Source organism: Apteryx mantelli, chromosome Z, assembly GCF_036417845.1.
Source record: "Apteryx mantelli isolate bAptMan1 chromosome Z, bAptMan1.hap1, whole genome shotgun sequence".
NCBI lineage: Eukaryota > Metazoa > Chordata > Aves > Apterygiformes > Apterygidae > Apteryx > Apteryx mantelli.
The window spans coordinates 33473145-33500585 of NC_090020.1; the positions used below are offsets into that span (position 1 = coordinate 33473145).

Sequence of the window (27441 nt, forward strand, 5' to 3'; positions counted from 1 at the left end):
GGAATTTGAAGCACTCTCTTTTCCTCTGTGTCTTCCAACCATCCTTTAAACAAAAAAAATTTTTTTTTTTTGAGTAATGATAGCATGTCCTCATTCCCTGGCTCTGTACATTTGCCAGTCCTCAGGGATCGCTGTGTCAAGAAAAACTGATCAATTAATGCACTGCAGATGCTTGGGCTTTACCCCGCCACTGTATTCGCTGGCACCGTCGCCTTTAGCGAGTACAGCGGGGCGCGGGACCGCGGCGGCCAGCGATGCAGAGCGCCCGGAGCCCCGGGCCGAGGGCGGCGGGTGTGGCGGGCGTGGCGTGGCGGTGAATAATTCATACCTCATGAATAATTAATCATCGTGCCCTCAGGCGGCGCTAGCGGCAGCCCGCGTTGGTCGGCGGGTCATTATTGAATATGCAGAGTGCCGCGCGCTAATTGGCTACAGCCCCAGCTCAGGGGCGGGGCGGAGGCCAGCGCCGCGATTGGTTGTTTGCGCTTGCCATTGTTTAACATTGGCCGTCGTGTGTTGGTGGTGGGTGGGGCCGGTATCGTGGATAGGTGGCGGCTTCGGGCGGCTGGGAGCTGCCGCGCGCCCATTGGCTGCCGAGGGGAGCGGCGATGGCGCGGCGGCCTGGGCGGGGCTGAGGCGGGAGCGGCGCGGCGCGGCGCACCGCCCGTTCCCGTGCGCCCCCTCCCTTCCCCCCCACCCCCCGTCCTCTCCGCGGTGCGGGTTGGTTCAGCCCTGCGCAGTGGCAGCGCCGGGAGCCGCCGCAGCGCCGGGAGCCCGGGGGGCGGCCGCGGCGATGATGAAGGGGGTGGTGGGCAGCCCAGTGGCCGCCGTCATGCAGGAGAGCTTCGGCTGCGCCGTCGCCAACCGCTTCTACCAGCTGCTGGACGACGAGTCCGACCCCTTCGACATCCTCCGCGAGGCCGAGCGCCGCCAGCAGCAGCGCAAGAAGCGCGACGAGGCGGCGGCGGCGGCGGCGGCGGCGGCGGCGGCCGCCCGGAGAGCCGGCCCCAGCGGCAGGGCCGGCGCCCCCAAGAGGGAGTCCCAGAAGGAGCGCAAGCAGCCCGACAGCCCCCCCGCGCCGGGGGCGCCGCCGCAGCCCGGTACGGCGGCCCCGCGCCGGGGAGGGGACGGGCGGCGCCGGCCGGGCGGCCGTTGGGCGCCGCGAGACGGGGCTGGAGCCCGGGCGGCACCTCGGCGGGTGCTGGCCGCGGCTTTCGCTCCGCTGCGGGGTTTTTTTTTCCGAGGAGGGTATTTTTTAGAGGGGGGGGTGGGCTTTTTTGGGGGGCGGGGGGGTAGTGTCTCGTTCAGGCATTGACACAGCGGAGCGGGTGATGCCGCCGGTGATGGCCTCGGTGGTAAATTTAGCCTCTTGCTTTCGGGAATCAGATCGCCGTTTCTGTTACGGCGAAGGGCTGAGAGTGAGCCGGGGAAATGACTGAGCCCACTGAGCCGTAAGGAATGTGCTAAGTTTGCTCCTTTCTGAAAAAGGTAGCGCAGCTACAAATAATGCTTAGGAGCTACTTTTTATCCTCAAGTAAAAGCTCTTCCAGCTGCTTGGGAGCTGTGAATCCAGGGAGAGGTGTGTGGGTGTGCTCTCGTTATTTTCAGGTGAGCCTCTCGCTCTCCCTGTCCCCCCCCCCCCCCCGTTTTATTTTGTGGTGGAGCTCATTCTTCTAAGACCCTGATGCGATGAGGAACGAGAAATGTTCTTACAGTTTTCTGAAGACTGAAAGCCTTTATATTTGGACTTTTAAAGTACTGAAAAGCCCCAGGATTTTCTGTTGTAAATGCATACCTGAAAGTCCACTTGAGGAAACAAGTGATAATTAAATTGTTACTTTGGGTGACTGTACTTCAGCATGCTGTGCAGACTCACTCTTGTGGAGTTTTGATGGACCCAGAAGGCTTTAAAGGGAAAACAGGCCTTTGGATGTTGAAATTAAAAATTTAGAAATAATCATAAGAGATAAATGGAAAAAACACCTTGTTGCATTGGTACTAACTCTTCCACGGTGGCATCTTTGTTTAACTGCTATTTTAGCATCCCTTTTGGTACATTTCAACTTTTGGCACTTTGGCCATCTCACTTCAGTGGTTTGAACCTTCTAACATTGCCTTCTTGGTATCTTGGTGACTTTTATAGCACCTCAGGTTCTTCGAGGTTATAGTATGGACTGGGATTTCTGCTCAGTTTGTCTTAAGCTTGCATTGATATCTGAATTTTTTAATAAAAGCTCTTTCTTTCTTGGGTGAATTCTTTAGCATAATGTTCAGGAGTGGTCATATTTGCTTTTCAGCTGCTAGGTTTTGATGCTTGAAGCCAGTTTTGTTGTGGTAAGTCTGACCATTCTGCTTTTATATCAAAATGTCTAGAAGTGTCTTCTTTGCAGCTGAACGTTCTGCTGGGCTATATCTTGCATTTTTAGGGTTTGGATTCCACCCCCCCCTCCCTGGCTATTTCATTTCTTTTAAAAAACTAGTGTTGAGCTTCATGTTGCTGGATTTGAGACAAAATCTAAAGAAGTATATAAAAGCTGGCTGATGACTGCCTAATGCTGAGAAACTTTGCATAAAAGACTAGTTATCTCCCTCTTAAATACATGTAAATTCCCAGTCTCTTGCTACATAGAATTGCAATGAAACTAACAGCATTAGGTTTTCATTTCCTCCTATAGTATTAAGTATAGAATTGTTCAGTGCAGCAGCTCCTGTTAGGTTCACAGTAACAACTGAACCATGTTTTAATACTTTATACAAGTATCTGTACTTTATACATGACTACTCCATAGTCATATGCCCCTCGCTTCAGCATTATTGCTTCATTAAGGCATTTCCAGTGCTACCAAGTCAATTACTTAGACTTAAAATCTTGTACTAGCCAAAAACAATTATTTATCTTGTGGATCAGAGACTCCTCAATGCCAAATATGCAGTAATTAATGACAAACTTTGTAGAGAATGATCTTACAAGTAGTCATTTCCAAACAGTTGTCTAAAACTATCGTCTTCTGAGATTCCTATGTGACTTTAAGATCTCTGTCTAGAAGACCATTATTCACATTAGTAACTGGCTTATTTTAAGGATGCTTTCCTTTAGTTATCAACATAAGGCAAAGGAGCCTGTTCAGGGAACAGCAAATTTTAAGTTTTGATTTGAAAGCTCTAGAGCAAGTGGTGGCTGTTACTAGTAGCCTGCTGGACCATGGAAATAGATGAAGTACTACTTTTACCTCCTACTTGTCCATAGATGTCTTTAGCTTGTAGATTCTGGGCATAATTCTGTGTAAAACAGTCCACAGGGTTACGGAAGACACTGTCTTTGATTATTCTCTGTTACTTGATATCAAGAAACTCAGTTTCTCCATGCAGCAGCATCTAGTGTGTGCACCTTGTTCTCATTTCCTGCTAATTTAAGATGGGAAAAGGAATGCTGGCTTATAGGAGACTTTAGGAAAGTGAATGAACATCTAGTTTAAGAAGAGCTGACGTTTGCTCTGAAAAATACTGGACTTCCTTCTTCAAAGGCACTCTCCTGGATTTTGCATACTCCTGTGTACGTATCTTTGGCTTGTTGTGAAGTAAGGATTGTAACCGTACAGTGCTCAGGACGATAAACTAGGGTAGAGAGTTGAGACTGGTGCCTGCCTGTGTGCTCTTGCTCTTGATGTGCTCTCTCTGCAGGCCCAACTCCTCTTTTGGGACAGGCTTGCTGAGATAATGCCATCTGGCTTAGGGCATATTCAGTGATAGCATAGCTGACAAATATAAAGCAAGTGATGGGCAGAGGAGAAAAATCTAGGCTTTTGGAAGGGGGAAAATGGTATTTTATTTGGATCATACAGTGTTGAGAGACTTGGTATACAGGTTTCAATCTGAGAACTTTTGGATACAATAAAAGACTCAGGGAACTGTCAGGTTAATGGGTGAGAATGAGTAAATTCCTCTCACCAGTTGAACTTGGCCGTAAAGCTTCTAATGATGGCCATGTCACTGGAAGAGTGGCCCTTTATTTGAGGGATAAATAATATTCATTAAATCGACCAGACCTGAAAAACTAAATGGACTAAAAGATTTTTTGTTTCCTCTCTCATTAACTTTTTTTTTAAAGTTGTCAGATTTAGGGTGCAACTCCCTCTAATTTCATTTTGCTAATTAGGAATTAAATGCCATAAAGGAGCATCTTGACCCATCTGAACAGCTGAAGCAGATTCTGGTTTTATGATTGAGATGACAAAATTCAGTCTGCATTGTACTACTTTTATCCAGTTACTGGGATACGTTGCTTATCTGGGCTGCAAAAATGTTGGTAAAAGTTTATTTTACTTTTTTATTATTGTATTATTTCTTCAGCCTACTAAATCTGAACAAAATAGTCTTTACTTAAAGACTTGAAGCAAGCCTAGACCTTCTGTATGATTTCAAACTTCTAATAAATGTAAGGCTTTGAAGTACTGAGAGACCTTTTTTCTTTAGTGTTACATTTTGATGTTAAAATGGGAGATGTCCTTGCAAAACCTTGTAAGCCAATGTCTTATTTATTTGGTTCATGACTGTCATTTGCAGAAGAGTTTTTACTTAATTTCTGGAAATTGTTCCAATTTGAAAAAAGTCTCTGAAGTTGACTTTACCAGGTAATTCAGTACTTAAACCTTTAGAATCCAAACTGTTGTGAATTGATGCAATGGTAAGATTAGTTTAAAAAAAAAAAAAGTAAGATTTTTTTTAATCTTTCTTAAAAAAAAAAAAATTGTATTTCATAATCTACCAAACATATTAAACCTACTTTTTGACCATAATGATTTATATTTATTTCTTTCTTACTGACATTCTCATTTTGTCATTCTTAAACTGTGCATTGAGGATTAGGGTAAAGGCTGTTTGTAGGTATTACAGCTTTTTTAATTGCATCCCTTAATGTTAACTCAGTTCACTCTTAGCAAACTACACTTGCCAGCTCTTTATTCAAAAGACCCAGAGAATGCAGAACTTGCATTCTTTACCAGTCCAGGCAAATTAAATTTGTTGAGTATGCAGTAAAAAGCTCTGTTCAGTGGAAATCTCTAAACCTTTGTTGCTAATACCTCTAAAAGGTTTTCTTTCATGTATGTTTCAAATCATGTAACATTTACATGTATTTCCTGAATATTGACTGCATTTTTAGCTACTGTTTTAGGTCAATATGGCATGGAATGTTTCTGAGGAATTTTAAGTCATACTGACTGCAGTTCTCATGTTCTTTAAATAATTCGAGTATCATTGTTTCAGAAACAGTCATAAGGATTGTCCAGAAGAAAGCTGCTTAGGCAATTCTGTAACTGAGTACTGGCACACATAGAAACAAAATATCACGGAGTCTAGCTCCATTTAGCTGTCTTTGATGTGTAGCATGAACTAGATGAAGCCTGTTTTTTTGTATTTTGAGTGACAGTAGTATAATTTGCAAATCATTTAATTAGCCATGCCCATGTTATAGTTCACAAAATTAAGCACTTGAAGGTTAGAATTAAAATCAAGGAGGTTAGAATTAAAATCACATGGACTTACACATATACATAGGGGAAGAACTAAAGTTGTCCATGCAGTCTTAAATCTGTTATATTCTAATCCCCAAATAAAAAGTGCCTGCAGGTGAGAACCATTTTTTAATATTTACAAATATGCAATTTTTAAAGAAAGATATGTTAATCATATACATATTACTGTGTTACTGAGATGCTAGTGAAGTAGCATCCTTCCATGGAGCCTTAATTAATGACAGGGATCCTTGAATGATAGTGCCATTTCTCCACTTGCTATCATTCCAGACCAACCAGAGCAGTATTTCTGTTTCTGTTCTTACTTTCTCTTCAGAACTCCCATTAAATTCTTTCTTGAGGCACAGACTTCTTCATTAAAAATGAGCTGTTAAGCTTAAAGCTGAGGGATGACAGGTATGGGTCTCTTTGAATGAATGAAAAGAGAGATTTGATTTTAGGACCAATTAATGTGCTGCTGTTAGCTTTGTTTGGATATCCACAAGGCATTTGAAACTTGTATGGAAATGAAAAATTTTAAACCCAGTCTGAATTCTTTATTTTGTGTTTATATCTGTGGGAAATCTGCAAAAAGATCTGTAAAAGGGATAAATAATAAATGACCAGTGAGATTTGCTATTGCAAGATAATTTAGCTCAGTAAACTAAAATGGCCAAGAGCTGCAAAGTGATGTTGCAATATATGTTGTGAATGAGCTATAAAATGACAAATGAAATTTCGTAGCAGTAAATATAAAGTAATATGTGTGGGAGAATGTGTGTGGAGATGGGGGAGCAACACTGCTAGCTATATGTACCATGAAAGATTTTTCTAATCTCTCTTTCCTGGACTATGGTAGTTTGAATTAGAGTGCTTAGGACTGATAGTATTAGAAGAGCAGGTCTATTTCCAGTTGCAGTCTAAAAGTTAAACAGTGTTAGGAATTACTGAAACAGTAGCGAGGAAAACAGAAAAAGAATTCTTATGCCTTGGAGTGAATCTGGTGTTTCTGCATCTTGAAGAGTGTGTGCTCTTTTGTTTGCTTCAAAAAGATACTAAAACTAGAAAAGGTACATAAATGAGTGACAAGCGTGATCAAAGTTAAAGAATCATTTATCTATTGGTAGAAGTTAAATTGAGGCTTTTTTTCTGCAAAGAGTTTGTGTGAAGGTCCAATAGAAGTGTATCTAGAACTGCAGGTAGGACTTGGAGAAGACAGAATATTTATTTAATGTTTCTTATTATACAGAAATAAAGGGATATCAGTTCAGACAGATTTTGTAAATTAAGGAGAAGGAATACTTTTTCTATAGACAGTGTAACTAACCTGTGTCAGTTCTTGCTGTAGGACAATGATGATGACAAAAATATGTATCTGTTCGGAGAGAAATCCCAGTAAAGACGTGTCAGTCCTTCTGTGGATCTGTCCCTCCATAAACTAATGTTTACACCTTTGATTTAAAAAAAAAAAAAAAAAAAAAAAAAGTAAGTGTAGATTGCCAGAAGCTGGGAAGTGTTTTGCCATTGTTTTCTTTCCCTAATTTTATTTTGCTGTAAAAATATATATAAATCTTCAGTCTGGTCTGCTATGGTTGCTCTAATATTCTGCCTAAATGAGTCAAAACATGTGCCTTTGTTCTGTTCCAGTGTATGTTACTTAGGTCTAACATAAATAACTTAGTTTGGTACTACTTCATTTCTGGCTGCGTCTGTGGAAATGAAGTATTGATGCAATTTTCTAACTAGGTTTGAATATCAACTTTTTAGTGGGATGAGTTGGTCTCAGGCTTATGAGAATCCATAAAACACTCTGGTACAGCATTGTCAGCTGGATTTGGGGTCTGAATACAAGATTTTGGTGTTCTTTTCAGTAGTAATCTCCTTCAGCCCATGAGTTGCATGAAAACTGCCACCATCACCTGCATACTCCTTGGATAAGGGAATGGGGCAATTGGAACAAAGTTTCTGCTGTAGATTGTAGTGACTGATAGCAACTGCAAGTTGAGCTTTTTTGTGTTTGACTAATGGAAAACAGTGAACCTGCTACTGATTTACTCCCTTTTCCCTTAAGAAAAAAAAATTGGTGAGAGTGCTATGTCTCAGCAGGGAGCAGTGAGTAGCCCACAAAAACTAGAAAAATGTTTCTTCCCCGGGAAGAATTCTACTTTTTTGTCATGGATAGAGAAACTCTGGGTGAAAGCTAGATGAAAAGACTCAAAAGGCAGCTAGAATTTGCTGAGTTGTTTTAAATCCTTTTGTTAATACATAGATGTCTAGTGGCAAGGAACTAGACAGTGCAAGTTCTTAGAAATAGCATTTCTGCTTTCCCAGTTGAGTTTGGTGAAACAGACTTCTTAAACACTTTCTAGAAAGTCTTCCTACCTAAATGCTGCAATAAAAGCTAAAATAATACTGATAGTGAAGTATTACTGTGATGAAGTGAAAAATTTTGAAATGCTCTAGCTCTGTAGGATGTAGAGTTTTAGCAGTAGTTGGTAAAATGGGCTCTTTTTTTTTTTTGTCACTAACTGACAATGTCTGCTCCTAGTACCTGGTATTTTTACTATTTACGAGTGTGATTCTGTCTATGGCTCAGCTGTCTCTGCTGGAAAAAAGTTAAGTTTGTCGAAACAGTTTAAGCATGAGGATTTTTCTGATTCATCAGTTCAGAAAGTGAAGTGATGGGCAACTCAGCTGATAAACTAGACTGGTGCAGGAACTTCCCAGGAGAGTAGTGGTGAGGTGAGGAAGGGTGACCTCTTCAGCTTAATACTAATGCAACTGGAAGACATGTGAAAAACACCTTAAATAGGGGCTAAGCTTGGTAATTAGAGAAGAGCAACCTTCAAATTTCCAGCATGGTGTTAAGATGTCATGTAGGTGATCTGCAAAACTCTTGGGCTGCTTCAAAGTTTTGAAGGAAGCCTGTCTACTATTCTGTATATGTAAACAAATAGACAAAATTGGAGTACACTAAAAGTAATTAATGAAGGTTCAAGGCTTAGCCCAAATCTTTCGTTGTAAAAGAAAAACATCATGGCAGCACTATACAAGACTGCCTTTGTTTTTATCTTCCCCGCCCCCCCCCCCCCCCCACCGCTGCCAAGGATAGGTGGCCCTTCAGCTACTTAAAAATGGGTCATCGTTGTGACAGGCATATGGCAGAGGATTAAAAATGAATAGTTTATGCTGTCAGTACTGCCAAACCCTAGTTTGCTTTGCCCTTAAATGCTGAGCTGAAAATTGTGTTGTATTTGTACTGATTCACAAGAGGTCACAAGGTTCTGCCCTGCTGTTTGTTAGAGAGGTGTGCTTGCTACGATTGTACATTTTTAATCCACTGTTGCGCATCTGTCAAACCCATTTAAAAAATATTTTCATATGGGTTGTAAGTATCCCAGTTAATCTTTTTGGTATTTAAAATTCATCTTTGCTGTCTGCAACAATTAGTCATCTGTTAGAATCAAAGTGAAATAGCCTTACATTGAAATCAATAGAGCTGACTGCTTTGTCTAGCACAGTCAGTGCTAGTGAAATGTGCTACACTGGTGTGTATGGTAAGATGACTTTTTTTTTAAGCACTTCTAAGGGGTAGTTGCTAACAGAACCTGTGGTTGTCTTCTTTAAAATTACTTTTGCATCCTCATTATTTTGGCATTGCTTTACTACTACTAAGGAGTTCTCTGGATCTCTGGGTAAAATTGAGGTTAATGTTAAGTATGTAGGGAAGGTGATCTGTGACTACTGCATTCTTGTTAAGTTACTCTATTTGGAACAACTGATGTTTCTGATAGGCAGTGAGAGGTTCAAAAAATAAATAACAGTGCACCCTCGCATTGCGGTTCCCTGTTCAGATTCATAAGGTATCAAAAACGAGATCAAAAGGAATCTCTCTACTAGCTATACATAGCAAGATTCCTGATTTGGAAGTAACACTTGTATAATAGTTGGTACAGCTGGAATGTGCATACAGTGGACACGTTTTCCAAACAGCACTGAAGTATGTTTACATACGTTTGAATTACTTTGTTTTGTATTATTTATAATTTTGCTTTTGATTAAAGCATTCTAACTTGAAAAGCTTTATCTGAGGCTAATTTTAAAGTTGTTCTGTATTCAAATTTTACATCTTAATTTTTAGGAGGCAAATACAGTTGCTGTTGTGTAAGGAATGAGGAACTCAACCTCAAGAAAACAAAATTGCCAGAATATACTATATAAAGTGGTTTGCAATTTAAAGAACATCAAAATTAGGGTTGCTTGTGTAATACAAATTAAATTGTCTTGTACATACAAATATGGTTGTCCTTACTGCATAACAAAAAACTTACTTACCACCATTGAGTGGATAGTTCTCCAAAGCGTTCTTTTTAACAGTGAGGTCAGACCTTTATGCTTGCCACCTCTTTGAACAGAAGTCTTCCCCCCCCCACCCCCCTTACAGAGCTATGAATTCATTTGCATCTTAATATTGTCACACAGAGCAGGTTTTTTCCTTTCTATATACTAGAGACTGAGGCACAGTAGCCAGGACTGTCATGTACCCACTAACATGAATTCAGAAACTTCCTCAACATTGCACAGGTACTCCTTGTGGAAGGAAGAGCTCAGTTTCATTGAGCAGTTTCTCTTTCTGCAGTTCCTTTCCTGATTCACTTAAACCTAAAACTTCTGCAACGAGCAGTATAAGTATAGAGGGGTCTAGTAGATGAAAGGCTTGCTTCCTTCCAGAGAACTTTGTCCTAAAGAGAGCAGAGAATTTGCGAAAGTGGAGAAGTAAGCATATAATGAACTTTATTCTTATGCCAGATGTACATGGGTTGACCGGATAACATTAATTTATTCTGTTTTCTAACATGCAATTCCCCTTCCCCACACCCACAACCTCCTCTTCAACCACAACAATAGCCAAACAAAAGAAACAACAAAAATGATTAAATTTCATATTGGATTACTCTGATATTCTAGAATTAATTAGTAATGTTGGAGCCCTTGTACCTACTGTACGGGTTTCTGCTATTTAAACTCAGTGACTCATAGTGTTAGTAAATGGTTCCCTTCTCCATAGAGCAGTAAGAGGAGGAGGTGACCCCCATTTTGTTGTTGGATTTCATAAGCTGTGAGCTTAAAGTAGAGAAGTGTAGGCTCAGCTTCTAATTCAGTCCATCTAGCAGGAAGTGTGTTGTCTGATGATCAAGAACTAATGCCTGTCTGTAACTACCCTTATCTTTCCCTCTTCTCTTCATTGCTCCTGCAACAGTTTTGCAATTCATATCTTCCAGCCAAGTTTCTCTGTCTTGTTCTGTAGTATGCTAGCAAGCTCTTTGAGACACCATAGCAGAAACAGTTTTTGTTCTCCTTTTCTATGTCTGTGAGCAAAATGAGATTTTCCTCTAGCATGATTTTTTTTTGGAAGTGGCTGAACTGTGTCTATTCCAGCCAAATATCTGCCTGAGGCACACTTACCAATACAGAAGGGAAAGAAAGTAACTGTCTTTGAAACAGACAGTGTTTGTGGTAACATTAACTGTGTGCTTCTAATATTTTGGTGGACTCAGGATTGAAGAGGGTAAAGGAGAAGGCCATAAGGTATAGTCAACTCACTTCAGTCTGTAGTTCAACTGCAATTCAGTTGATTAATGTGGGTTATTTAAAACTGTTAGTAATTTGTGTGTGTGTGCAGGCCAGAAGCGAGCTCCTAAACGGGGAGAACAGCAAGGATGGAATGACAACAGGGGAGCAGAAATAAAACAGGACAAATCTGAATGGAGACCCTCTTTCAGGGAATACCGTTCCTATGAAACTGAAAGACAAGCGGAATTCACAGTAGAAAAGTATGTATCATCTAAGGAGGTCTGCACAGAGGTGGGAAGGGAAAGACTTTGAACTTCTTGAACACCTAGTAGCCAGAGGTGATTTGAAGGCATAGTTGCCTTATCAGTGTGTATATTTGGTGTGAGATTACTGAGGCAGTTCACATCTGTCAGAGCTGTAACTTCAGCTTCCCTGCAGATTGATTTGGAGCTGCTTTTAGTTTTGAGTTGTATTTTTCACACTTAGCGAAAGTGTTAACCTCTGGAAACTTAACCCTTAGTCTGCAGGACAAATATTCTATTTTTGAATTCTCATAACTCAAGTTCTGCAGAACATGTGCAAATTCAAATTAGAGCAGATTTTACGGTTCAGACTCAAAATATACATTTGTCATACGCCTACTATTGAATAATGAATGCATGTCCTTTTTGCTTTCTCTGTAGGTAACAGAATAATCCCATCTGAACTCTTAATACTTAAGAGCATGGCTGTTCTTACTTTCCATCACAATATTTGGTATTTTAAAATTCCAAAGACCTTGTTAGCAGCTGCATATAAGTATGGGTTTGAATAGTGGGCTTATTGCCTAATAAAGTCACATAAAGTCACCAAAGATATGACACTCTTTAAAGAGTGTCATATTTTTTTCCAATGTTTTCTGTTTTCAATAAACAGCTGAAGTTTCCTGTTATATATAATAATTTCATCTTTGTGTTCACTTTATGCCCATTTTTAATGACACAACTACAACAAAAATCTGACTAGCAAACTTCTTTTTAGACCAATTGAAAGATTTGACCGTGAAAGGCCAATAAGAGGACGCGGAGGAGGAAGAGGTGGAATGCGAGGCAGAGGAAGAGGTGGTGCAATAAATAGAAGTTTTGATGGCTTTGACCAAAGAGGAAAACGTGAATTTGAAAGACAAAGTGGGAATGATAAAACGTAAGTGTTCTCATGTGTTTGTTCTTATGTAGTGTACAAGTAAACAGTACGCTCAGCCCTTTGGGATCTCTAAGTGTTCTGTCTCTTTCTTCTATACCCAAGTCAGCTGTCAAAAAGTCAGTATTGGTTTTAGTTTGAGGCCCTAATGGAAGGAAAGCTCTTAAACTTAAAGAACGCTGTTTCTCTCTCTAGAGGAATGAGAGCAGACAACAAAAAGGGTGGAAGTGGAGCTCGCAACTGGGGAACAGTTAAAGATGAGATGAGGTACAATATAAACTTGTGCCCACCATAGATCATCATTTTCTGTGGAATGGGTATGGTTGTGGTTTCAAAGTTTCATGGGTATTTTAAGCTTTATTCCTCTTGCTTTTTATTAATTGTTGTGATGAGCACAGTTTTACAGTTTTCTGAACTCTTGTCCCTTCTTTGTGCTGGTGAGATGAAATGTAGCCAAAAGCATAGTGACATTCCTTGAATGAGGGCCAAAATCTGCTTGACTAGACCAAGAAATTTTTTAACTGGAATAAATTATGACTCTTTCCCCTCCCCCAAATATTTGTGTAAGTTGGACTCTGGTGTTTATTGACATTGCTCCAACGCCGATTAAGAACTGATACCTTGTCAGTGGGCATAAGATACAGTCCCATTTTCTCAAGTTTTATGTATTGTGTCTGAATTATAGATGGCAAAGCTGTAATGCAATTCAGTGTAGTTCTAGAGATAATATTTAACTGACCATGCTACTGAAATACATTATAAAGTATATGAAGATCAGTGACAGAATTTGGAACGCTATTAATAGTCAGCTAGACTTTTTTTTTTCATCTTTAAAAACCTCAATTCTGTATTTTTCTTACTGGCTTCTATCTGGGTTTGCAAAAACTCCCTAGAAATCACAGTTTTCTTCCATTCTTTGCACCTCAAAATATGCTTTCAAAAGTTACTTGAAAATTACTTGTTCCGATATGTGGCTAGACCAACTTTTCACAAGCCAGTTTTGATGAAGCTTCACTTTTTAAATGGAAGTTCTCTGTGGACAGAGAAAAGTCGGAGCTTCCAGCTTCCAGCAAAGATCTCTGTCCACATACACATTCATTCACAAAATCATGCTTAAAAATATGATTTCATGTTTATGACTTAGAAACATGACTTCAGGCAATCAAATATAGCAATATTTGTCAATGTATACTAGGTTTCTTAAGATTATCTGGCTAAAAGTTTTTTTTCTTCTTTCTTTTAAAAAAAAAACCTTCGTGGCTAATAGTTTCAGGTTTCGATGTTCCAAGTTCTTCTGAAAGGTTGCACCAACTTTGATCTCTTACTAAAAGATTGGTTAGGTACTTGTGCTTTTCAAAATGGGAATCAGCTATGCAAATACCATAACACAAAGTACCTGACCAAGAGTACAAAACTTGTGTAAGTATGCTTTTTAGGGTGTCATGGAAGATTGTGTAAACTTCATAAAGTTCAAGAAAGCTAAGATTACTTCTTTTGTCTCCCATCTAAAACTTTTAGTTCAGTAGCATCAGCTTCATGGCTTATGAGTATGAGACAGCAGTACCTTCTTGTGTAATGTGGTGAATCTAGTAGAAGTGACATTAATTGGGATTGTCTAAACAATTCTAAAAGCATCTCTGTTGTGCCTTAATTGTGCTTAATGATGCATTAAAGCTAGAAAATAATAACTTCATGAAGTGTATGCTTATCAGTGTAATGAAAATAAGTATGCCATTGCTCTTATTTGACAGTGAACTAATGTCAGTGTTAAAGGAAAATATATCAACTTCAGCATCAAGTATGAATTTTTCTGTTTTAATAGTTGAAAATAAAATACACAAAACCAAAACTCAGTGTATTGTAATCAAGCATTGCCATTAGTTTTCATCTTTGGAACAGACTGTCTTCATGCATGCTTTTCGCTTCTTTTGGTGGGGAATAAAAGTGCATAGAAATAGAGTTTTCCTAATACTTCTCATTTTTAGTCACTCATCTAGTTATTTAATAGATCAAATTCCTTCTTATAACCACGGAATTTTATTCACCTCCTCCCCTCTGCCAACCCCCCCAAGAAATGATGCCTGGAAAAAGTGATGTATTGATCTACAAGTTTTTTTTCCAACATGACCCATGAAGACTTCTTGTGTTTTTGTTTACTGTTTCAGTGAGATGGAACAGACTGCTCCAATGGAAGAGACTGCAGAAACAGCTGAGCAGCCAGGGGCACCTGAAGGAGAACCTCTGAACAAGTATAGTCTGACTAAGTATTTTCTTTATAAATGCAAAGAAAAAAAACCTGTTACTGATATTCTTGACCTGTATTGGAAGGTACACTTCTTGAAATCTGAACTGGGAAATTTTGCTAGTGCAAATATTTAAAAATAGAAAAGCTTTTTCTGAATTTCTGTATTACTCAACAAAATAAGTCCCTAATTCTAAAGCATTTAAATGCTGCCATAATAATATAGAAACTTTCAGAGTGTTGGACGTCTTTATGTACAGAAAGTCTAGCTTAATTTAAATAACTGCAAATTGCATTTGGTTGATCAGTGATGCTTATGCTCCTAAGGTTTAATGATGACTACTAGGGGGCCTGCATATTGTCAGTAACCTCTTTAATTTGGGTAACTTGTAAAAGCTGTCCTGTTTTTCTTAAGGTACCCTATAAGAAAAAGGTATTCAAGATACCTGTGCAACACATTTAAAATACACTAACATAAATTCTCAAGGCAGTAATTGATGAATTACTAATACCATACAAATATCTGTCATTCATGAAGGGCCTCTGTAGAGCTTAAAGATTTACTGGAAATGGTTTTGCAGTGAGCCTTAAAATTATGGAAAATGAGAGAGAAATCTGCCCTTCCTCTTCTGGCATTCATTGTTATCAGTGTTCAGATGAGATAATGTACTTCAGACCAAATAAACATTCTGCCTTCAGAAAAAGTAACTAGACAATTCTGTATAAGTAAGAGACTTTGAAGAACAAGTTAATTGCTTATAGTGAATGTCCCTGAAACAGTAAAAGGGGGTGAAATATGTGAGTTTTCTCTCTTGTTGTTCCAAAGACTTTTCCCCCAACCTGTAACGGTGCAGCTATATTTATTGGTTGCCTTGGTTCATTTTTTAACTCAACAGTTAACAGCACTGACTAGCACACACAACCTGTTTTATGTTCAAACTGTACAACTCCCTAAGTGATTAAGTTGATCTAACTTTGACTTTTTTTATTTAAGATTATTATTATTAACTTACAGCTAAAAGTTATTATACATGGGGGGAAAAAAATCTGTCTCTGGAATTGAATGAAGGCTATTGCATTTCCAGAAAACTGTTTCTAGTTTAGCTTAAATCATATGGGTAGTGTAGATAATCTGTCAAAATTGCACTGTACTGATTAACTTAGCTAAATAGTAAAATAGCTATTCAGCTTTTTTAAAAAATTTATGATATTGTTACTCATTTCAGAGGCTTGTATCAGTTTCCACTTCATGGTAGCTGAAATCATAGCCAGAAACTCAAGCTCTTTGTCAATGTGTCCTGACACCAGTTCCATGTGGAACATAGGCATGAAAAGTATACTTAGTAGCAAAAGCATCTAACAGAATCTGCCAGCTGGCTTTAATTCTTTTCACTTTCTCAAAGGTTACTAGGTGTTTGGTCAGACTGTGAGCTGTTCTGAATTGCTTTATTCCTTTTCCTGTTTTTTAAAGAAGCTTACTGTAGGAATAGTCCACTGAAATCTGTAGGATTCAAAAATGCAAGTAACCTACATGATACGAACTTCTGTGTAGTATTTCAGTGATGTAAATATCTTGAAGAATCTCAAATCTGTATACAAAATAAGTGCAAATTATATATACCTCATTGCAGTTACTCCTGAGGTTAATATCAGTTTGGTGACTCTGTATTTTAAAGAGAGAATACTGTGCTAAGTAGTGCCTATGTAATTAGGAATGGCTGTTATGGAATACTCCGTTAACAAGGTGGAACTATTTTTTTATTCTTAAAAGAAGATGTTGGAATACAGTTTTCAGGCATGATATGCTTAAAAATGAATTTTAAGGTCTTGTCCATTTAGGTTGCCCCTGCTCTCCAAAGTTGCAGTCTTCTGGCAGGTGGCGTACATGACCAAAAGTTTCTAGCTGGGCTACTTTCTGTTCCCTCTAGAGCCTCAAGATTTTGTGGGTTTTCCTTGTTTTGTTTTTAAGCTACTGCCAGGATTGTTCTCATTTCGAATCTTCTTAAATGCAGCAACTTCAAGGAATCTATTTCTCCTCTACTGCTTAGTTGCAGTTGTGTGCTTGTATTGAGATAAGAGGTGAAAAACTTGTGGGTTTTTTTGTTTTGTTGTTGTTGTTGTTTTCTTCTCCCTGGTATAACTGTTTCTGTTTCTAAAAAGGAAAGAAATACCTGGAAATTGGAAATAATCTCTCTGACTGTGTGGAGATACTGTACAACTTTCTGGTGTTGTACTGACTAGCTTCAGTGTAACTCTACAAAGACATCTACAAACTTACATAAACTACTGACTCTTGCCTTTAGTACTGTGTCCACCTTGCTGTTGTTCAGCTTCCATTTGTGAAGTGTTGCTGGACCACAGTTTCTTTTATACTTGCATAATATAAACAAAGTTATAATTTCTAAGATCTTCAGATTCTCTTGACTCTTTAGCAACATCTCTCTCTGCTATTCATAGCACCCCAAACTGCATGCCTTTTTTCTTTTTTCTGCAAATAATAAGTATAAAATAATACTAGTTCAGTTGTCCTCACAGCTGCTTGAGTTTCTGTTGGAATTGTCTTCACAGCCCAAACCATATAATAAATTTTTGTTGCCTGGTACTTCAAATTAATAGCTTCCCCCCCCCCCCACCCAGTATGACACAGTCTAATCAATTTCTTATCAAAGGTACTTGCTGAATTAGTATTTATTCTGTGGTGTTTTCTTTCTGTCTCTTGATGACACGGGAGCTTGCTTCTTTTTGGTGGATCTATGTATTCTTCAAATCATTTAATAGGAGGCTTTCAAAATCTGTCTTCAAGTTTGCAGGCCTATTTACCCATCTCTTGCCTTTTTAAAAGTGATATAAAGCTATCCTTAGATGGGACCAAATCTTTATAAGTTTTTGGCTCAGTGTTTTTCTTCTGTAGTTAACTCATACTGTTGTAGCTTGATCTTATCTTACCTGGTGTAACTTCAGAGTTTCTTAAACTGGTGATTGTAATGCAGTAAGAACCATGGCTTCTGTAAATGGTACTTACTGGGAATTCATGCAAATTCTTATGCAGTTTTCATCAAGAAAGCATTGTGCAGCTAAGTGGTGGAAACAAATGATCAGAAAGTCCCAGTATCAGTAATGTCATGAAAATTAGCTGAGCAGCTGAACTGAATGCCATTTTTTTAGTCCTCATTTCTGTGTGTGTGTATATGTGTGTGTACATATATATATATATGTATATATATACTGTGTTCATGTAGAGCAGTTCTTGGAAGAAAGATGTGCATAGTAAACAATGAATAGTTTAAGGATTATAGTCATCCATTAAAAACACTGAAGCAGTAGGAGCCATTACTAGAAGCTCCCTGTTTAGTATTTTGGTATATATTTGCATTGTGAATACAGTTTCCTCATGTTTAGAGGCCACGCTTAGGTATTTGGCACTATTTTGTAAACCTGATTGTTGGTGTACCAAATTTTATCAACTTGATTAATGAAAATGCACAACAAGCAGTTACTAAAAATGAATAAGGTTAGAGGATGGAAGGTAATGCACAGAGTGTACTTCTAGGCAGATTCTGTGCCCAAAATAACTAGGTACAATTGGGTCTCTGTCCAAAATATGATACATAGGTTCCCATTGCTGTCTCTCGCTAATGGTAGATGTTTCCACTTGGATTCTCGGTGTTTGAAAACAAATTTCTTCTGCTAATAACCTAGCAGTTGAAACCATCCTTTCAAGTAAAGATCAAATCATACTTTCAAGTTGAGAAACCAAAAGTTTGCTGTGTAGGCTCTTCAACACTTCCTTTGCAACAGGAATGGTTGTTTTTTGGTACGTGTATACTTGTTTAAACAGTACTTGTGATCTCTACAAGGCAGAATGTCCTCTGTTGTACTGTGATCATAGGCAATTAGGTCTGAAAGGGATCTTGCCAACCCAAGGCAGGACCAACTATAATTATACCACTCTTAATACCTGTCTGATTGCTCATTAAAGTCCTCTAGTGATGGTTTTCAGTATCCCTGCATGCTCTTTCAGTGTTTCTCTGTCCTTAGCATTAGAAGCTACTGTGGTGGTATTTTTTCGCCTCTCCCAAATATCTTGTCTTAATCACCATGGATATGCAAAAATATATATATTTTTGCTTTAATAAGTATTTGTTCCTCCTCAGCTCCTCTTCAAAGGCTTTCCTTATATGTCATGTATCTTCTTATTCTTGTCTGAACTCTCTAGCTGTTCCCACTTGGCACTGGCTGGAATATATTACTCAGCTGAGACATTGTGCCATAATCCTTCCACTCTACTAGACGATGATGTCTGTTCCAAACAAAACTCCTGTTGACATATGTCCTTATAATGTTATGCTGTTTCAAAAAGGGCAAATGCTATTGATTTTAAAGTTCAGCTTGACTAAGTTACTTGCAATAATGTTTTGGGGTGTGTGTAAGAGGGTTTCTTCAGGGCTTTTACCTTGCTTATGATTCTTCATTTTGTGTTTGGGCAGCTGATACTTTTGCCTGAGTATTTCTGCTTGTCCTTGGGACTTGCGTCCTGTTTTTATTATTTTTATTTATTTTAACAACTTATTTAGTCTCTTTAGGATCTCATAACACTCAGGCAGTGCCTCCCTGTTCTTCAACACATGCACTGTTGCCCTTTTCTTCCCTGAAGTTTGTGCCATAGAAAATATAGTGAACATTACTTTTTACACTGCAAATACTGAACAAAACTGGCCTTAAAGCTCCACTCAAATACACATTTTTGTTTCACAGTTTAAAAGATTGATAGCTACTTCCCACGTATGTGTTGCAGCCAGTTTTGTATCTTCCTACAGGTCTCATCAAGGTCTGAAACTGACTCTGTAACGTGTTGAGAATTTCATGGGAGGCAAGGTCAAGAGCCTTCCCTGAAGTTTGGATATCTGAATTACTGATTATTTCTTGTCAGAGTGGCTGTTGCTTTGTTTTTAGGAAGAAGTCAGCCTGATTTGATAAAACCCCTTTTTTTTGTTAGGGTGTGTGTTTTTTTATGGATGCTTGCAAATAGTTTTGTTTTTTCTAACACATATTCCCAGATTTGAAGCTTCAGATAGTTGGTCTAAAACTATCTGATTTCTTCCTCTTCAGGATGACAAATTGAAGTGTTTGGGGTGCAAGCAGTTCTTAATGCTTTTGCACATGGAACGGGATCTGTTGGTCTTTTTCTAGAAGTAGCTGCATCTTTCACCAGTATCCTTTTCATTTTTCTTGACAGTCCTTCTAATAATATAGGGTCAGATCTTCTTAGTCGGTTCAGAATTACAAAGTGTTTATCAGTCATCTTAGTTTTCAGTTTTTTACACCTGAAATTTTCTAAATAACAGGGTATGAAGGCATGCTAGAGGGTAGGCGTATAGTACAGGGCTTGCATATTTTGACTTGTGTCTTTTTTTTTGAAGTTTATTTAAAACTGTATTCTGAATTAAACCAAAACTAAAGCTCTCTTACTGTTCAGTTCAATTCTATGCTTCTACCTGTCATATGCTGGGTGCTTCAGGAAAATGACGTAATGTTGACTGGCAGGTAATAAGATAATTCTGTACAAGATCAAGTAGAGAATAAGTCTGCTCTTACAGAAGCTATTTCTAAATGTACAGAGCATTCCCAGCAAATGAATGTGTTCTGCTAGGGTACTTGTACAACTGCAAAGACAAAATGCACAGTTCACTGATTGTTACTTGTCTCTACATCTTTCCATGATGAAGACTAATTTCTAAACTTGCATCTAATCAGCTGTGTATTTACGCTGGAAAATTCTATTCTTAATCTTCAGAATTTGATAGAAGAAGACTTGAACTCTGATCCTGCCAGGGAAATAAAGTGGGGAAAAACAGTGTTAGTGAAATATTTAGTTGTCTTCAACTGTTGTTGCCATGCATAATAGTTTGGGGTGAGAGATGGAAGAAACTGTTTCTCAAGTATATGGGACTTATCACTGCAAGGCTTCCTCTAGTTCATGGTATCCGATTTTGTTCTGTAACAAGAAATAAATGTGTTGGTGAAATGAGTTGTGCTCTCTGTATCTGGCCCTGTTTGGTAGGGAATAGCTTTCTGCAAGTATCCTTAAAAGGTACACCTGCAGCTGCTGGTCCTGGGCGAGATAGTGATGGTCAGCATCAGAAAAATGGCAGGAACAAATAGACAGACGGTGGTGGGTGGAGGAGGAGAAAGATTTTTAGTCTCATCCCATGTATCTCTGAACACAGACATACAGCCTTGGACATGTAGCCTTTTTTTCTTTAGTTTAAAGATATACAAGGCAGACTCTGACATGCTCCTTATGTTTTCCTAGATCATGTCAGCATTATTGCACTGTGTGTGACGAATTTGAACTTGGACCAGGGTTAATCTGTCTATTTTTGGCAGGTGATAAATTCTGTCCCTTGCACTCTACTGCATTTGACCAAAGACGTGGAAAAAGTCTTGTGAAATTCACAAAGGACATACTAATAATGAACTAGAAGTTTCCAAATATGGTTGGCTCTTTTTAGAGGGCTGGAAGCTGTACTGAAACATGACTCCATCTCATGTTGTCATTCTGCAGTCAATAAAACCTTGCAATTGGAGTATTTTAACCTGCTTGGTATATATATGTATGTGTGGGTGTTTTTTATAACTATGGCTATATTTGCTAGGAGTAGATCCACTGATGAAATGGTAGGGTTGAGAATATGCCAGATCAAAAGACAGACTGTCTTTGTTAAGAATTCAGAGTGCTTGAACTTACAATATGATATCCTTTCTTTAGCGACTAGTGTTCTTGTTCATCTGGGCATGTTGCAAGCTAATGGTTTTTACTTTACAACTATAAACCTTTAGAGTTGCTGAAGGGGAGCCAATGGAAGAAGTAGTTCAAGAAATGACCTTAGATGAGTGGAAAAATCTTCAGCAACAGAGTCGACCAAAGCCTGAATTCAACATCCGGAAGCCAGAATCCACTGTTCCTTCCAAAGCAGTGGTGATTCACAAGTCAAAATATAGCGATGATGTAAGCATTGCCTCAGGACTTCTGTAAGCTCTGCTTTATGCCCAGGGTTAGGAAACTGTTTCCATTCTTTTTCTACTAGTTTTAGTATAATCTGAGCAGACTAGAAATTCATATTCAAGCTTTGTTACTGTAATCATATATGTGCCCTCAAACTTGCCTTAAACTTACTACCTATTCATTTTTCTTCTCTCAAATCATCGCCCCTATTTTATGTAATGCAAATATGTAACATATCAAATAATACTTATCTCAAATTTTTCTACCTTATAGTTCAGGTTTAGCAATACAAAATTTGTGTCCTTGCTGCCGCTACCTATGTAGATCTCTAGTAACATCACTAGAGAAACTTGGTTTACGAAGTACTTCTTGTATCCTAACTTTGAATCATGTTTAGAATACTTGCCAGTATACATTTGCATGTATATATTGAAAATTCTGTTTTTGGCATCTGTTAGTCTGGATGCTAAGTGTCCTATTTCTCATCTTTGTTGGATCCCAGCTTTCATTGTGCACTTGGAATATATGAAGAATTTTTTTTCAGTTTCAGGTCCTGCTTCTTAGAAGTAACTCTGGAGACCTTGTTCTGTAGTCATGTGCTTCCCCCCCCTCCGCCTTCCTTCCCAAACTCTTTTTCCACCATATTACTGGTACTGGCATTTCAGGGAGGAATTGTAGTTTATTGATATGATTGGGAGGTGTTGGGGAGAAGGGGGAGGATTCACTCGTAGATTATTGCTTACTTGGATTTTAAATTTTGGAGGTTGCAGAAGTATTTGCGTATAGTCATAGCCTAGCATGATGGAGTTTTGATCCGTGGTTAAAGTCTGTGTGCATGTGTGCAATATACATTTTATCCTTTGTGTAGTTCTAATATTAACATCCAAACTTACAGCTTTTTTTATAAGTCTTAATCACTTTTGATCACTGAGCACTTCTAGGGACAGACTCTAATACTGAAGTTGCCCATGTCCTTTTTAGCACAGTCACAATTACCATCATCCACACCTCCCTTTTCCCCCACCACGAAAAAAAAAATCATGACTAGCTTTCACAGGCTCTGAAGGGTGTATGCAAGTGTCTGAAGAATGCACGCAAGCTTATTCTTTTTGCTCCTAAACTTTCTTAACTGACAGTATCAAGGGACCTTACTGAAATGAGCTTAGAACAGGATGTACAGGAATTGCATAATATGGACAAGTCAGATCACTGTTTTAGACATTGTATAAAATAATAATAACTCATCATCAAATAATAACTTATCAATGCATGGGATGAGTTTACGTATATATTGGCATATTACCTCAATGCAATGATGAGAAATAGTCTTACATCCGCTGGCTCCTGTGGAGACACAGATTTAAAACAGCAATAATCTCATAGCTACAGACAAATAGAGTAATAGATAAATTAGTAGCTAAATGCAGCTGCTGTGCTTTAGTATGGCTTTCTAACCATTACTTCAAGACAGTTGTAGGAGTAAGAAGCTTAAGCCGGATTGTCTAGTCTCTTAGAAAACCTGTAGATTGTATTGCTGAAAACTTCTTCGTTATTATGGAGGTGGTATGGAAGATTTTGTCCTCAGGACTATTTGAGCCAACAAAGAAGTAGCCCAGGTATCTGGGAAACTGTGATTATCTTGCTTCTGTTCACACCCTGTGTAAGTTAAGGTCTGTCTCCTATTTGCGATGTCATCTTGACTAATCCGCTGCTTAGTTTGCAACACAAGTGTATGTGCGTTGGGGAGGAAGAAAGTTTGTATGTGTAAGTTCTAGGCTCTAACCAGATGTTCTTTTTAGTTGCAAAAAGAAGACTTTGAAGATGATTCTCACGTCTTTCGAAGAGCAGTGAATGATATAACATCTCAGCTGGATATTAATTTTGGGAATCTCCCTCGCCCTGGCCGTGGATCAAGAGGAGCACGAGGTGGTCGTGGTCGTGGCAGACGAGTTGAGGAGACGGGGCCTCGGCCAGAAGTAGTGGTAATGGAGGATTATTGTTTTTTTGCTGTTTTTACTTTGTACAAGATTTTAGATTTCATTAGTGACAGCAGAATTATTTCTAATTCCTACCTCACAGTATGTTAGCCTGGTTATTTTGAGTTCCTGACCCGTATTGAGTTACTTAAAATTAAATTCCAGTTCAGCTTAGATAACTAACACATAACTTTCAAAGGTCGGATTACTATTTGCTCTAGTGGTAACTAGAGGAAGGGATGCAATGAAGACTTGTTTCTGCAATGAGTTTTGGTATAAACGGGGAAGTAATTAAAATGACTAAAGGCTTGTATGTTGTACCAGAAATATCAGTTATACCCTGATGGTACTTTAACTGAGGGTGAAATCAGTAAATCTGGAACCCAATAGATGAAGACAGAGGAGGTTACAAGTGTTTACTAAGTAAGCCGACAACTGTATTAGACTGATTCCATGAAAATAGTTTAACTTAAAAAACAAACAAACAAACTTCCACTGGTTTTTTTCCTCTTAAAAAGAACAAGATCTGAATGTGTTTGGCCGTTTAAAAATGACGTCTGTATTCTTCACAATAATGTAAGGTTTCAGTTTACTTTTGTCTGAGTAAAATACTTGCTTTGATTAAAGTTTGGAACCTGAAGAATGGTATGGAAGTGATTTGATGCAGTTTGCTTCATCTGAATGAAAGAGGTTCTTTTAAGGTATCAGAGCACAGATTTTAAAGCTGCAGTCCAAATATGTGCAGCAGCCTTGGAATGTAAAAAGCTAATAATGCACACTACTAAAAAAACAGGGTTTTGGGTGAAATTGAAAGGCTGACTTGCTTTATTTTTTTTTCACTTCAGTGTTGCAGATCTTTTGGTCCTGCCCAGGCAGGATACCAGCATTATAAACATGTTCACACCATAACAATAATAGTAGTCATAACTTTGGAGATAAGTGTTTAGTATTTCTGTGAAAGTGAGTGATACAAATCTTTAGTCTGGATGACTAGAAGAATGGAACCTTTTCAGGGCCAAAAAAAAAAAGAAAAAATAGCTGCCAGATGCTTTTGAAATGCATGCAATTTTTAAAAACCTTCCTTTCTCACTTTATAGGTGCAGATTGTTGCTCCAAATCCTGATGACCCTGAGGATTTTCCTGCTTTAGCTTGAAGGAACTATCGTGAATGATGGTATTGCAAAGTAGCTTTGGTGTAGCTGTGAAGAGACCAATTTTATGTTGCTGTGGAAAAAGAAAGTCTGAGTCTACACGAAAAACTGATTTGTTTTTTCTTCTTTTTGGTGTGAAATGATTGCACCCCTTTGCTATTGGAAGGGGGTTCTGGAGATACCAGTGGACTGGGATTCTGTCACAGGTTCCTGTGTCTGCCTCTGCTTGTGGAAACTGTGTGAAGGCATATGGTACTTTACTACAAGGATTCAAGTGAACTTCAAGAGTACAGTGTTTAAAATGTGTATATAGCAATTATATCAAGTTTTCCAGGACAGCACAGTGAAATGTAAGCTATACAACATGGTCTGCAATTGGGACTCTAGCAAATCACTGTAGACATCTGAAAGCTCCTTTCCCTATTTCTTTGAGTGAAGTGTACCTTTGCATATCTTACGCAGTTACAAGCTGCAATTCTTTGGCGGCTGGCAAATAAAGGAAAGTGCTCATTGGTTTGGGTTTGAGGTGTTATTTTCACAAGTCAGAGTAACAGATTGAAGCTTTTGCTGTTTGACTGTAGTCCAAAAAACATAAACAGCAAATGTTACTCACCCAAAACAGTGATCATCTCTCTAGATAGGAGTGATCTTAGTTTTAAGACAGCACAGGCACTTTTAACTGATAGCTGACTATAACAAGCCTTGCTTCAGTAACAAGCTGTAATCTGCAACTGCTTTGAAGATGTTGAAGGTGAAGTAAAATAATAATTTTGATATAAAGACAGAACCGAACTGTTAAGGAAGCTTTCTATTTTTAGCAGGAGCAACTACATGCTAAAATGTCTCTTGCCTTATCAAGAAGTTTGTGTAACACTGAGGATGAAATGGGATGGTCCTTTCCTTGCAGCTTTAACATGATTTCTTAACCTGAGTCAGATACCCTAAGTCTTTCTCTGTCAAAAGGAGTATTCAGAGTCATTCTCAGGAATCTGAGAGAAACGAGCGAATTGTACCAGAAATGATGAGGGAAAGAAATGAGAGGAGAACTACACTGGACATACTGGAAATGGCTATCAGCCACAAAGGAGTCTTCAAATTCCTGCTCAACTTGGACTCTGTCAGTTTACTGGGAAAGCAGGATGAATATAGACTTTTCTCTTTTCCTCTTCTTTGCCTCACTTTGTTTTATACCATTTCTAAATAATCTCCTTTGAGAGCAAATGGCAGATGAGACTTGGGGTGGGGGGGAAACCTGTTACTTTGCTTTGGAGTAAGCTCTAATAAGAGTGACAAGTGTTTAGAAATTCAGAGTAACTCTTATCTCAGTGGTAAGGCTTCATGCATTTAGGATATAATCCTAGGAAAACCACTGTTTTTTCTTGTTTGTTTCTTTGTTTTTTTAATATGATCCATACAGTGTTTGCCCAGACTTTGTTTGCCCAAATGGCCCTTCTCGTATTGTTGAATTGCACTATATGACAGTTTGCTGTAACATGAGATTTTAAATTCCAAAAAGAGCTCATTCTAATGGCATAGTGATAATCTGAAAAACTACAGTAGAAAGAATGTGCAAAAGCAATTATGGGAACCAATGCTGCTGTTTCTTGAACTACTGAGCTGGATGAAATAATGTAAAGGACTGTTTTACCTTGTAGGAGCAAGTTACTACTTGAAATCATTGCAATTTACGATTTATCTGCTGTTGCTCTTCTAATAGGTGTCTGAGTGTTTCTTCCCAAAAGGGCAATTTTCATGATTATGAAATATAAGTGATCCTGCCTATGGAGCTCTTGGAATTTTTTGCTTGTTCTTCCCCTCCATGTCCCCCTATTCCCAAGAGATAGGGAAGAACAAGTCTGACTTTCTTCTTTTTTTTTTCTCCTTTTTTTCTTTTCCGTCCTCATTTGAGTGCCTGGAGAGCTTCTTTGGAGGACTCACTTTTACTTTCCATCAAGTTTTCAAGGTGTATCTTTTCTAGTTGCCTCTTATCTTACTAACTTTTCTTTTTGCCAAGGAAAGTAATGAAGTACTTAAAAGCAAACCCTCGTTTTTCTACTGAAAGTCTGAAGCTTGCAGTTGATCCAGTTCTGACCATTCTCTGCGAAGGTGTGAAAGGATCATCTGTATGTTCCAAATTTGTACCTGCTGCTGCAGAGTTGCTGTTTACTGCTCTAATGTTGATCTGTTTTTTAAAACAATGACAAGTGGGTTCTATGGGGAGTGCTTTAAAGCAGTTGTCAAAGTGTATTTGTAAAATAGGCAATTTAGTCAGCAGATTGTTTAAAAACTCCTGCTTAAGAAAAGAAAAAGTGGGCTGGTTTTAAGACTTTCTGTTTAATCTGGGGAGGTGAAAAAAAAAACTTGGTGGGAATGAGGTTTAGGATGGTTTGTTACTATTCATTAAATCAAGTGTGTCTTGGAACAGATAGGCATGACTTTTTTTTTCCCAGTCAGACTTGAGTATGCTTTGAGAGTTTCCCTAGTTGTTGTTATCTAAATATAGAGAAGAAATTAATTGTTAAGTGGTAGCAGTGAACTTATTACTTTGCCTAGCCCTGAGAAATGAAGACCTTATTAAACCTTGGATATGACAGAACATTGAGGTTTAGATACCAAAATAGCTGTATCTGTTCTGCACGTGTCTGCTACTGCCAGTGACTCCTCGTTTAGCTTTACCTTCCCTCATGTAAACCAAATGGTAGTGTGTGTAAATATATTTGCAAAAGCTAGTAAAATGTGGCATACCTCTTAAAGAATGAATAGTGCTGCAGATCTCAATCATGCTACTCTTTAAAGCACT

The 27441-nt window shown here is 38.6% G+C and overlaps 1 protein-coding gene across 1 annotated transcript; it reads left to right on the forward strand.

Moving 5' to 3' along the window:
• The first annotated feature begins 705 nt into the window (after nucleotides 1-705).
• On the forward strand, nucleotides 706-25803 carry HABP4 (hyaluronan binding protein 4). Its single transcript, XM_067315950.1, has 7 exons — nucleotides 706-1100; nucleotides 11197-11347; nucleotides 12108-12269; nucleotides 14432-14515; nucleotides 21349-21517; nucleotides 23314-23496; nucleotides 24588-25803. Exons 1-7 carry the CDS (start codon nucleotides 794-796, stop codon nucleotides 24642-24644), a joined length of 1113 nt encoding a protein of 370 aa, XP_067172051.1. The 5' UTR covers nucleotides 706-793; the 3' UTR covers nucleotides 24645-25803.
• The last annotated feature ends 1638 nt before the right edge of the window (nucleotides 25804-27441 follow it).